Source organism: Rhinoraja longicauda, chromosome 37 (genome assembly GCF_053455715.1).
Source record: "Rhinoraja longicauda isolate Sanriku21f chromosome 37, sRhiLon1.1, whole genome shotgun sequence".
Classification (NCBI taxonomy): domain Eukaryota; kingdom Metazoa; phylum Chordata; class Chondrichthyes; order Rajiformes; family Arhynchobatidae; genus Rhinoraja; species Rhinoraja longicauda.
Window position 1 is genome coordinate 5933001 of NC_135989.1, and position 12158 is coordinate 5945158.

The window sequence follows — 12158 nt, forward strand, 5'->3', positions numbered from 1 at the left end:
ATTTCTCAAATGTCCAACTATGGCTAGCAATATAGTTTCCCAAGCGACCTTGAGCAAAATGCTTTCATGCACAGTTCTTCAATCTCGTGTTAGCCATTGTATGTGGAGTTCCTGCATAGCCTTCAAATTAGATATGGACAGTGCGTGAATTGTTGGTTTAAATTGATACAATGCTTTCTATGCTGTTCCTGTAGAATCACCGTGAGAATATTTGAGGAAGGAAGAGGCACACTGCTCTGTTTGTAGCTAGCTGCTATACTAGATCTTCACAGGCTATGTTTTTATCAGGACTTTACATGCATATCGACCATAGTTGGATCTGTGGTTGTTGAATTGTGTTGAGCAATATTCCTTCCTCTCCGCTACCTTCTGCTGCTTCCTCCCCATCCATCCATTCATACTTAGTATCAGTGCTTATTTTTGTTGACAAAAAGATGCCGGTATGCATGATTAATAAACAGGTGTGTCTCATGGCCAGAAAACAAATTAAGACATTTAACTTTTTAGACGTGCCCATGTGTACTGTCACAAAAAAGCACCATCTCGTATTCTGGAAGCACCAGTCCTCTTCCGTATGTATTTTTTTCTTCCCGAATCCTTGCAGCTCCATCATACTGTTTTATTTTCAGGCAGTAACAGAAAGGCAAACTACAATGGACGTTGCAAATCTGAAACACAAACAGAAAATACTTCAGGTCAGTGGTCTATCATGGGACCTTTTTCTCACCGCAGATGTCGAGCACCTTCAACATTTCCTGTTACATTACCTCATTTATTGATTCCCAAATGTACAATAGTTTGGAAATGATTGCTCGTTTGGTCAATCAGTGCACTGCAAGTAATTAACTGACAACAGCTATATTTCTGCACTGATGTTACAAAAATCTATCCTGTTCTGCAGTGACCACAGGCTGCACGCAGCAGAACCACAGCAGTAGCAAATCTAGGGAAGGGAGTTTCAAGGAGCTTTTGATTAAAATGAACAAATCTGCCAAGAAGTTAATCCCCTGTGATAATAGTGTCACATCGATTGTTCTGTTTCTGAAAGTACAATGTGTTGTTGCTACAATCTGTGCTTTGAGAAGTACAGGGAATGAATTACCAGCCAATCGTTTGCAATGAACTGGACATAATGGCTTCTTTTATTCTTGTGCCATTGGTCTTTCAATGCAAATGTACTGGTCAATACTTGGATATTTTGGGTATTCTTCTCTGAAATAAGCTTACGCCACTATGCACAGTCTGCAGATCGTATGATGTGAGAGATATTTAGGCCATGGACCAGCTTACAACAGGGGAAGAGCATTCTTCTTGTACATTTTACAAACACTTCCCCAAGTGTTACTAATCTTGCATGGTCTTAACTTGTAAAGTATTCTTCACATATTCTTAAGGTATTCTCAAACCAAGGCAGACACTGTCTAAACAATAATAATCTACTTTCTTTCAACTGACTATTTACTCTTCCTACTATCAGCTAATTTAATGATTGAATAACCAAAATTAAATTCTTCAGGTTGCATAATGCATGTGACTAACAGATGATTGTGAGCATGCTGAACATCAATCTGGGCATTTTGGGTGCATGCAGCTTTGATTCTGAATTCACCCCTTCCTGTTAGCACTCTCTCAGTGCTTGCCTCAAGGGGAGACATACTGTGTGTAATCTGTGTGTGATTCCCGTGCCTGACTCTTTCCTTTCCAGGTTCTTCTGGGTCTTTTAACATGCCAAACTCTGGAGATTTATTCATGAACATGCAGTCACTGAATGGGGATTCTTACCAGGGTTCTCAAGTTGGCGCTAACGTGCAGTCACAGGTAGGCATAGGACAATTCATTTGGAGTACGGGACATCTCAAAGAAATTAGAAAAACAATCGCAGTCCACAAGGGAGGAAGCTGCAAAGATGACTAAATCCTGCTCCTGTGTGCTAGCCAGAATCTCCTGCTAATCCTTGTGTGTTCGTGGTATGTGAGGTTTGGGTGCTTCCTATAGTTGAATTTGTTGTCATAGTTTAGTTTAGAGATACAGCGCGGAAACAGGCCCTTTTGGCCCACCGGGTCCGCGTCGACCAGCGATCCCCACACATTAACACAATCCTATACCCACTAGGGACAAATTACATTTACCAAACCAATTAACCTACATTCCTGTACGTCTTTGGAGTGTGGGAGGAAACTGAAGATCTCAGAGAAAACCCACGCAGGTCACGGGGCGAACGTACAAACTCCGTACAGATAGCACCCATAGTCGGGACCGAACCCGAGTCTCCAGCGCTGCATTTGCTGTAAGGCGGCAACTCAACCGCTGCGCCACCGTGCTGCCCTAAAGTTCTATGGCATTGTATACACTGTATACAATTCTATCATATTGTATACAGTGTATACAATACGATAGAACTTTACTTATCCCAGGAGGGAGATTGGTCTGCCATCTGTCATAAAACACAAGATACATGAAACATGAAATTAAAGTGATGAGTGGAAAGTCCAGCATTGGGGATGTGCAAAGATTGGGAAGGAGGTTGTGAGGAGGGGAGTCAGTCTCAGTCTACCCCACGACAGTAGGGGTAGGAGTTGTACAGTTTGATAGCCACAGGGAAAAAGGATCTTTTTCTGCTTCTACTGGTCAGAACATAGGCTCTGTGTATAGGCTCACGGACAAAGAAAGATTACTGCTGTTTGAAACCCAAGGAAACAAATCTCCTGGTGAACTGTTCCAGAGAAACATCTGAGCAGAAGAACAACAAAGTGGTAATGTTGGTGCTATGGGTTATGATCTTGATCAGCATCTTTGAATTAGCCAGTTCAGTATTAGAAGTTTTTATTTTGAGCTTCTCCAATCAAGTAGGTGGTAGAAGCTGTGAGCCCAAGACGGAATGGAAAATTAACCAATACTTAAATAATGGTAATATAATGTCACTTTTCCAACTTGAGACAAAATATTAATGCAAGAATAAACATGGAAGGAAAAACTTGGAAGGATAGGGCTGAGAGTGAAATCATGGTGCTTACAGAAATGACTAAAAAACAAAATTTTCCAGTTTTTGAATGTTAGATTTGCTAAGGAGCTTTGCTCCCATCACTTCACCTGTACATTGTAGCTCATATTACATCCATATTTTGTTCAACACTGCATTTTGGCTTTTTCCTGCACAGTATCTTTGACATTGGTAATTATTCCTCACTTCCTTGTAAGTGGCAACACAGGCAGCTCGTTTTGTTACAAATACCTATGAGAGAAAAGCGAGTGTTACCGAACTTCTAAATTCATTGGGGTGGAACACTCTCCAAGACAGACGTAAAGCCCACCGTTTGACCTGTTTTTACGAAATGTTAAATGGTCAGCTCGACATAGATTACCACATCTACACCAAACCCAAACCTATCAGGATTAGACGAGGGCATTCGATTCAATTTGAGATACCAGCTATCAAGACAGATGTGTGTAGCAATTCATTCTTCCCTCGCACAATTAAAGCATGGAATAGTCTTCACCCTACTATAGTTACTCAACCAGACGCAACTACATTTAAGGCAGCTCTTCTTCTCCAAGAAGCCCTTCTTGCTTAAGTCCATACTCCGCTACCTCCGGTTTAAATTCCATTTGGAATATTTCAGAGGACCAAGAACCAAGAAGGAATTTGGCACGTTTGGCCTTTTATCAGACAATGAATTGAGTCTAGAAATTGGGGCGGTATGTTACAGTTGTACAAGACAATGGTGATGTTGTCAGGACACGAGGGTGTGAGCTGCAGGGAGAGGTTGGGAAGTCTAGGACCTCAGTCCTTGAAGAACGGGAAGCGAGAGGTGATCTTATAGAGGTATAGTGTATAAACTTATGAACAGAGCAGGTAGGATGCGCAGAGTCTTTTTCTGAGGATAGGAGAATCAAGAACAGAGGGAATAGGTTTAAGGTGAGAGGGGAAAGATTTAATACGAATCTGTGGGGCAACCTTTTCACACTCGGTGGTGCATATGTGGAATAGTTGTGCCAGATACAATAACAACATTTAACAACAACATTTAAAAGACATTTGAACAGGTAAGGGTTGTAAGGAAAGGTTAAGAGGGATATGGGTAAGTGGGACTAGCTTGGATGGGCAATCTAAGTTGGCATGGATGAGTTGGGATGAAGACCCTGTTTCTCTGCTGTCTGACTCCATGACTCCATTTCAAAAATGGATAAAGACTGGTATGCAACAACATTAAAGGAACAAAATGGATCGAAAATCAAAGTTACATACCCTGTGTGAGTCTTCAGTATTTAAAGTCCAACGAGCACATTTAAAATTGTTGAACAGATACTGCAATATAAGTTGTCAATTGATGACTTATTGTAGACATGAGTTCATTGCAATCCAGGGACTTGAGTACATCATTAAGAATGTGCTATATTGTAAGGGGTTACAACTTTCAGATGAGATGTTAAACTTGCCCGTTCCCTCGTGTGACGTTTAAAACATGACTGAGAAAGAGCAGGGGACCTTCCCAGGGTCCTGGCCACTACTTACCACTCAATAACCTCTATCAAAACAATAAAGATTGTGTCACCTTACATTTCAGTGAGCAGACAAGATTAGTCCTCAATTTCCAATATTTCCAATCCTCAGTACCTCTTATTGTCACCCACTGCATTAACTGGATACAACACCTCTAGAATCATGGACATTTACAGCAAAGTAAAAGACATTCAGTCCATCGTATCCATGACAGTCAAATTGGAGCTGTTTCGGTTGCTTACACTCTCTATTGGCTGCATTTAAAATGTAATGAGGGCTTCTGCATGTAATGCCCCTTTGAGCCTCTTGCTAATTAACAAATCTTTGCCTTTAAGTTATCAACCTCTCTGCCAAGCAAATATATGTTTCCTGTTCACCATGTTCAGGCCTCTTCTATTTTTATATGGCTCAATTAAGTCTCTCTTTAATGTTCTGCTTCTAAAGTTACAGTTCTCATGATAATTTTTCAGTCCTAATAAAACTTCTCCTGTGCTTTGACATCTTTCCTGTAGTGTGGTGACCAAAAGCACATACAGTTCTCTAGCTGCGGAATAAGCCATTTAAAAAAATACATTTCCAGCATGATCTCTCTGTTCACATATCCTGTGTCAGGGCTGATGCAGCAAGTATAGACACCAAATGCTGGAGTAACTCAGCGGGTCAGGCAGCATCTCTGGAGAAAATGGATAGGTGACATCTTGGGTTAGGACCTTCTTCATCCGCAGGATCTCGACCCGAACTGTCATCTGTCCATGTTCTCCAGAGATGCTGTCTGACCCGCTGAGTTACTCCCAACATTTTGTATCTATCATTGGTATAAACCAGCATCTGCAGTTCCTTTTTATTACATTGATGAAGCAAGTACTCGATATACCTTCTTAACTAATTTAACTACCTTTACTGGTACCTTCACGGATCTGTGGATATGATGCCAAGATCCTCTATTCCTCCGGCCGTACAGAAGTGTATCATACAATTATTAATTATGTTAGCATTGTTTATCCACTCAAATATAATAGCTTATATTTCTCAACATAGATGAGTTGGGCCAAAGGGCCTGTTTCCGTGCTGTATGACTCTGGAATGATTTCCACTTGCTACATTGTGAATACCTAACCAGTCCCAATCCATTGATATCTTCTCAAAGCCGGGAATTTTCCCATTTCCTAATTAACCACATTGTCAGTTTTGATTGCTTCAACAAACTTCTTAAGTGTGGTCCCTACACTTACTCAAATCATTGATGTATCACAAAAAGAAGAAACCAATTAATGATCTCAACTGTACATAGTTAAGATGTCACTGAAATTCTCATTGAGCATTGCCCTTTACTTTTTCCATTGAGCCAGTGTTTACTCCAGTTTGTCACTTTCCTTTGTGCATTTATTTTCCTGATCATTCTGCCTTGTGGGACTATGCCAAGCATCTTCATGCAGACTACATCAAACTACTAAATCTACCTCAGAAAACACAATCATTAAACACACGCTTCCCTTAACAAATCCATGATGACTTAGATAGTACCATAGTATTAAACCATGGGAAAAGGATCATCAACCCACTGTTAATGCTGTCATTGTGCACCTGTTTTTCACTAATCGTATCCTCATCCATATTATTCCCTCCACATTCCCATCAATTTCCTCTCTCTCAAATGCGTGTGCACGCACCGAGCTCCAGAAACCCGGGTTCGATCTTGACTACAGCTGGTGTCTTTACGGAGTATGTACATTCTCCTTGTGACCACGTGGCTTTCTCTGGTTTCCTCCCAGACTCCAAAGATGTACAGGTTTGTAGGGTAATTGGCTTCAGTATAATTGTAAGAGTTATACTTTAACGAATTAGAGAGAGACCTTTCAGTCTAGACAGTGCTGTTAGTGATGGAGCAATAAAAATAAATAAACGGTAGGGGAGACAGTCAGAACCTCTTTCCCGGGATGGATATACCAAATACCCATGGTAGCGATATCAAATACTAGGGACATAGTTTTAAGGTGCGAGGGAAAAGTTTAAAAGAGATTTGCAGGCAAGAGGGTGGTGGGTGCCTGGAACGAGCTGCCAGGGGTAGTGGTGGTGACAGATACGATAGTGGCATTTAAGAGATGTGTTGTATAAGCACATATGCAGGGAATGGAGGGATATCATTTATGTGCAGATAGATAAGTGTTGGTCCAAGCATCATGTTCAACAGATTGTGTAGATTGAAGGGCCTATTCCTGTGCCGTACTGTTCTGTGTTCTGCATTCAATTGCAAGTACTACAAGCTCAGACATTGAGACTGATAGACTTCAGCAGATGAGAGAGGTAGGAAGTGGCATTATCATGGAGAGCTTGAAATTATGTTTTGACACAATTGCTTTGCAAATTTCACATTTGCCAAGCATGTATCAAAGCAAAATTGGTGACATTTTCTAGTTTTAGGGGATAAAAAGCAATCATTGCTAAAGTTCGAAATGTGATTCTGGCAAATGCACACATTCCACTGGTTCTACCTTGTACAGTTTAGTTTTTTAGTTTAGCTTAGAGATACAGCATGGAAATAGGCCTTTCGGCCCACCGAGTCCGCACCGACCAGCCATGCCCGCACACTAACACTATCCTACACACACTAGGGACAATTTACACTTATACCAAGCCAATTAACTTACAAACCTGTACCTCTCTGGAGTGTGGGAGGAAACCAAAGATCTCGGAGAAACCCCATGCGGTCACGGGGAGAACGTACAAACTCCGTACAGACAGGATGGAACCCGAGTCTCAGGCACTTCAAGCTCTTTGATGCAGCAACTCTACCGCTGCGCCACTGTGCCGCCCCTTCAGCTTCTCATTAGATTTGAGAGTTTGTAGCTCACAACCGCAGTGGGCTTTACTTAGAATGGAAGTAGGTCACTGGAATAGTAGGCACTGTACTACACTTGGAATTTAAAGAGGAAGGCCAAGTTTTGTTCTGTAATATCTTTGCTGCTGCAGCTTTTTAAGCAGCTTGGGTTGCTTACTGAGTCTCCATTATTCAGCATAGATATTGCCCTGGCCAGATGGTATTATACAAAACTTACAACACCTAACACAGCCTGTTCAGCATGCGTCCATACTTTCTTTGTTCCTCTTTCATTTTCTTTCATGTTGTTATTAACTAGCTTCTTCTTCAATACATCTGTACTATTTGCCCTATCAATTCCATCTGTCGAATGTTTTGTTTAAGTAACACCTCCACCTAAATAGTGGTGATGGAAATTTCAGGCAAACATGGTGATAATTCAAGAACAGGTCGTGGATTTGTTGAGCATAGATGATTCAGAGTGTCCCTTTTTAAGTAAAATCAGAATCAAAAGAAAGCTTAATAATGACCGGGTTTAAATGAGATATCTTGGCACCACTTAATGTTTTTTTTAAAACAGCAAAACTGATTTTTCTGTGTTTCTGAATATTTTTACTTGGAAAGCTTACACAAGAATCAGGCAAAATGCTTTGCTGTGGACCCTCCTATAGAGTGCTGCTATCCAACATATGTATATGGAGAGTCTAATGTACCGCTTGCTGTTTAGCACAGATTTGAATGAGAAAATCCAGGTCTCTGCTAAAATATTTCCAAAACAGGGTTTAGAGATCATCTTTAGACAAAATAAATTGCTGCTGAACTCTGAAATTCAGTGTTCAAATCAATTATCATCTTTCACTCCTTCAAGTTCCCTCTCTTTTTATATGTTGTAATTGGACCCACCTCCCCATGCCGCTCATTTCCGAGAAATATCACTCTGGGTTCCAGCTTCCCGTTCAAGCCGTATTTTGTACACTGTGCATTGGTAATTTTCACTATTTATTATTTCATATCCATGTCAGATACAAACACAATGTTCTCAATTACCTGCTCCAAAATCATAACGACCAAATGAAATATACTGTGGAATCCAGAGCCTTAGCACAAGTCATGTCAATGTAAGGGAAGAGATTATGAAGGAGAACTTATTTTGATTTGAGGTTGTGATGATCTTGAGAAATGAGATGTCCTGTGAATAACAGCCCGCTGACAACAAGGAGTACAAAACATTTGCATTTGTCGTGAAACTTATGATTGGTGGAAGATTTGAGACCAGTAATATAACGCTTTCCCTCACCAATCAGTGGAGATATTTATGAGTTGACTTGTTCTGTCCTTTAGGTGGATTCCCTGCGTCATGTTATACACCAGACAGGCGGATACAGTGATGATATGACAGGAAGCCAGATGTACACCCCAAGGCGTATAGACGTAAGAGTCAGCTTTTACATCTTTTCCTATTTTATACCCATGGCCTTGAAGCTGTGAGATTATATTTTGCCTTTTAGCCAAGATGATTATAGTCCTCCAGCTCAGCTGCTCCTGTCCAGCTGCCTAAAGGAAACCTATCCCTGTGCCCCTTCCTTCCACTACCCCAGCCCTTGCCACCCAGTTCCTTTTCCCTCTTCCACCTCCTCCGTCCACATCGCCCACCCGTCCCTACTCCAGATCCCCAATTTTTCTCCCCACCAGCACTCCCTTGGCTTCTACAATTCACTACTCACCTTCATTTCTTATCAGATTCACCATTATTTGTATCCTTTTCTCCACTTATCACCTCCAGCCTTGGTTACTATCTCCACGCTTCTCTTCCCCCTTCTGAATTATGTCAGTCAACTCCCCCATCTATATCCACCTATGATTTGCCAGCTCTTGCCCTGTCCCTTACTCTCCCCTCGTTCTCCTAGCCTTCTCCCCTCTACTCCATCAGTTGAGGAAGAGTCCTAACCCGCGCCGCTGTCTGTGTATTTCCCTTCATGAAGGTTGCCTGGTATGCTGAGTTCTCCAGCATTTTGTTTTTTGCTGAAGATTCAAGGATGAATTAAGGGTGGGGGAGTCACACGCCGTCTGAAATCTCTACGCCAGAAGAGAGTGGGGGAAGTGGGGAAGTGAGAAATTAGTGTGAGCATCAGTGATAACCACACCAAACATTGGCCATACTCTGTTCCAATGGAAGCAAACTTGTTCCTGCCCGTTTACTGTTGCTGGCACCTGTTATGTGTCATCTTCAGTGAATGGTGTTGGTAGTGTGTTAGGGAACGTGTTGCATGGTTCAACATCTGGCTGTCAGATGTGGTCAAAATCTCAGTGTGTGTAAAGATGTGCTGAGGATGTGAATGTTAGGCAGAAGTGACGACTGATAGATTGTTGGTCGTTAATACAGAGCAGTGTGTGAGACTAGCGTCACAGTTGTTGTTAACTGGAGTTTGAAGATGTGTTGATTGACCTCAACCTCATCCGCGATGTCTTTGGTTGTGAACGTGTAGTGTCTGTTCATGTCTGTGCTCTGTCGCGGCACGTTCAAACGTTCCTGAACTTCTGAAATGATTTCTGCCTCCAGTGGCTTGCACTAAGCTCTGCCCTTTCACAGAGCACAGAAAGCACTCAAGTGATGTGTGAGCCTGGACGTTGGCCATGTCCTGCATCAGCTTATCTCAGCATGATCGTGCCTGAGCAGCCAGCTCTCTCCAATGTAATGCCGAGGCTTTATAAGACACTGGTCAAAGCACATTTGGAGTATTGTGAGCTGTTTTTGGCCCCATATCTAAGGAAGGATGTGCTGGTGTGGGAGAGGATCCATAGGAGGTTTATGAGAACGATCCCAGGAATGATATGACGGCACTGGGCCTGTACTCGGTGGAGTTTAGAAGGATGAGGGGGGACCTTATTAAAAATTACTAAATAGTGAAAGGCCTGGAAGAGTAGATGTGGAGAGGATGTTTCCACTAGTAGGAGAGTCTAGTACCAGAGGCCATAGACTCAAAATAAAAGGATGTACCTTTAGAAAGGAGATGAGGAGGAATTTCTTTAGTCAGAGGGTGGTGAATCTGTGGAATTCATTGCCACAGACTGTGGAGGCCATCAGTGGATATTTTAAAGGTGGAAATTGATAGATTCTTGATTAGTATGGGTGTCAGGGGTTATGGGGAGAAGGCAGGAGAGTGGGGTTGAGAGGGAAAGATAAATCAGCCATGATTGAATGGCGGAGAAGACTTGATGGGCCGAATGGCTCAATTCTACTCCTATAACTTATGAACGTAGCACTCTTGAATTAATGTTATGAATGCAATTTTTCCCTTCACACTAAACATTCTTCCAATTAGACAGGTCTGATTCCTACTATGCTGAACTTACTATTGAAATATCCTGTGGAGCTTGTAACTAATTCATCCAACGAGAAAAGACAGCACTTGTCAAAGAAATTGAGTTATTATAAAATTCCTTGGCAGCAAACGGCAGTGAGATTCCAAATGCTGACCTGAATCAGGTCCTCTGAGCCCCCTTGTGTACAGGAGCTTTCAGAATCTTAAGGATTGCTTAAACCATTCGGAATTTATGAATCAAAGAGCAAATCTTGACACCTAATAGTTCAAAATAGGATAACAAATATGAATGCATAAATGTTTGACCATTTGAACAGAAATCAATAGTTTAACATGCTGAAAGGAGCTTCCTCCTGACCTCACTCTTCCTCTCCTATTCCCCTCCCATTCAGAGCCCTCCCCATCCCACTTCCTCCCGCTCCCATTCCACATCTCTCCCGCCCTCCCCACTTTACTCTCTTCCATATTTATTTCTCCTCCCCTTTTTTCTCCTGTCCCTTCTGCCCCAGCACCTCCTTCATTTCTCCCAACCTTTCTTTCAATTCTCTCACCCACACTTTTCTCTCGCTCTTTCTGCCCCACCTTCTCCCTTGTGTACCCTCCCATTATTCTCTCCAACCTCTTCTCTCATCCACTCTGCATTTCCACACTCTCTCCCACCTCTTCTCCAATCCACTCTACTTCCTTTTATTCTCCTCCCACCTCTTTCCTGGTGCTTTGCAATCCCATCCTCTCTCCAACCCCACATTCTCCCACTCTCTCATATCTTTGTCATCTCCATCCTCTCTCATTCACTCCAGCACCTTGTGTATTGCACCATACAATTGCTGATTCTTTAACTGGGGTATATGCGAGGGTAGGCCACACACTCGATGTCCATGTGACCAAGTCATTGTCCTAGAGTCACACAGCACAGAAATGGGCCCCTTTGGCCCAACTTGCCCATGCCAACCAAGATGCCCCATCTGCCTGCGTTTGGCCCATATTTCTCTAAACCCATGTATCTGTCCAAATGTATTTTAATTGTTGTTGTAGTACCTGGCTCAACTACCCCCTCTGGCAGCTCTTTCATATAACTCCCATCCACTGAGTGAAAAAGTTTCCCCTCCGGTTCAAACACTACTCCTGTGGTTTGTTACCAGCCTGATTCTCCAAAAGATCCTCATCTTACAGCCATCAGATGCTAAAATATAAAACAAACCACAAGGAATACTGGCCATCTGCAAGGCTGTGTTGGCGGACTGTGTTCCTTATACAGACTAAGTGTAAATTCATTCTGCCACATTTGTGGGCGTTTGTTTCTCATGTAATTTTATTTCCCTCTCCTCAGGTCATTGTTATAAATAAGTGCTGATAGATCCCAGATCCGGTGTGAAATTAGTTTGCCAACACTCTGATGCCATAGGAAGGTTGGCTTCACATTGATGACTTCTTAGGAGTGTACGGACTTAAATTTTAGCAAGAAGGAATCGGCAGCTGCATTTCTTCTGATTCCTCTTGAATGTTATTAAGATGA

General features: G+C 42.1%; 1 protein-coding gene across 4 annotated transcripts in view; it reads left to right on the forward strand.

Moving 5' to 3' along the window:
- pbx4 (pre-B-cell leukemia transcription factor 4) overlaps positions 1 to 12158 on the forward strand; it is a 265310-nt gene that overhangs the window by 249505 nt on the left and 3647 nt on the right. Inside the window, exons 7-9 of one of the 4 annotated variants that reach the window (XM_078429588.1) lie at positions 630 to 695; positions 1706 to 1818; positions 8661 to 8750. In XM_078429588.1, the coding sequence (XP_078285714.1) occupies positions 630 to 695; positions 1706 to 1818; positions 8661 to 8750 (269 nt within the window). The remainder of the gene's footprint in view (positions 1 to 629; positions 696 to 1705; positions 1819 to 8660; positions 8751 to 12158) is intronic. The other 3 variants (XM_078429590.1, XM_078429589.1, XM_078429591.1) reach the window with 3 other exon arrangements.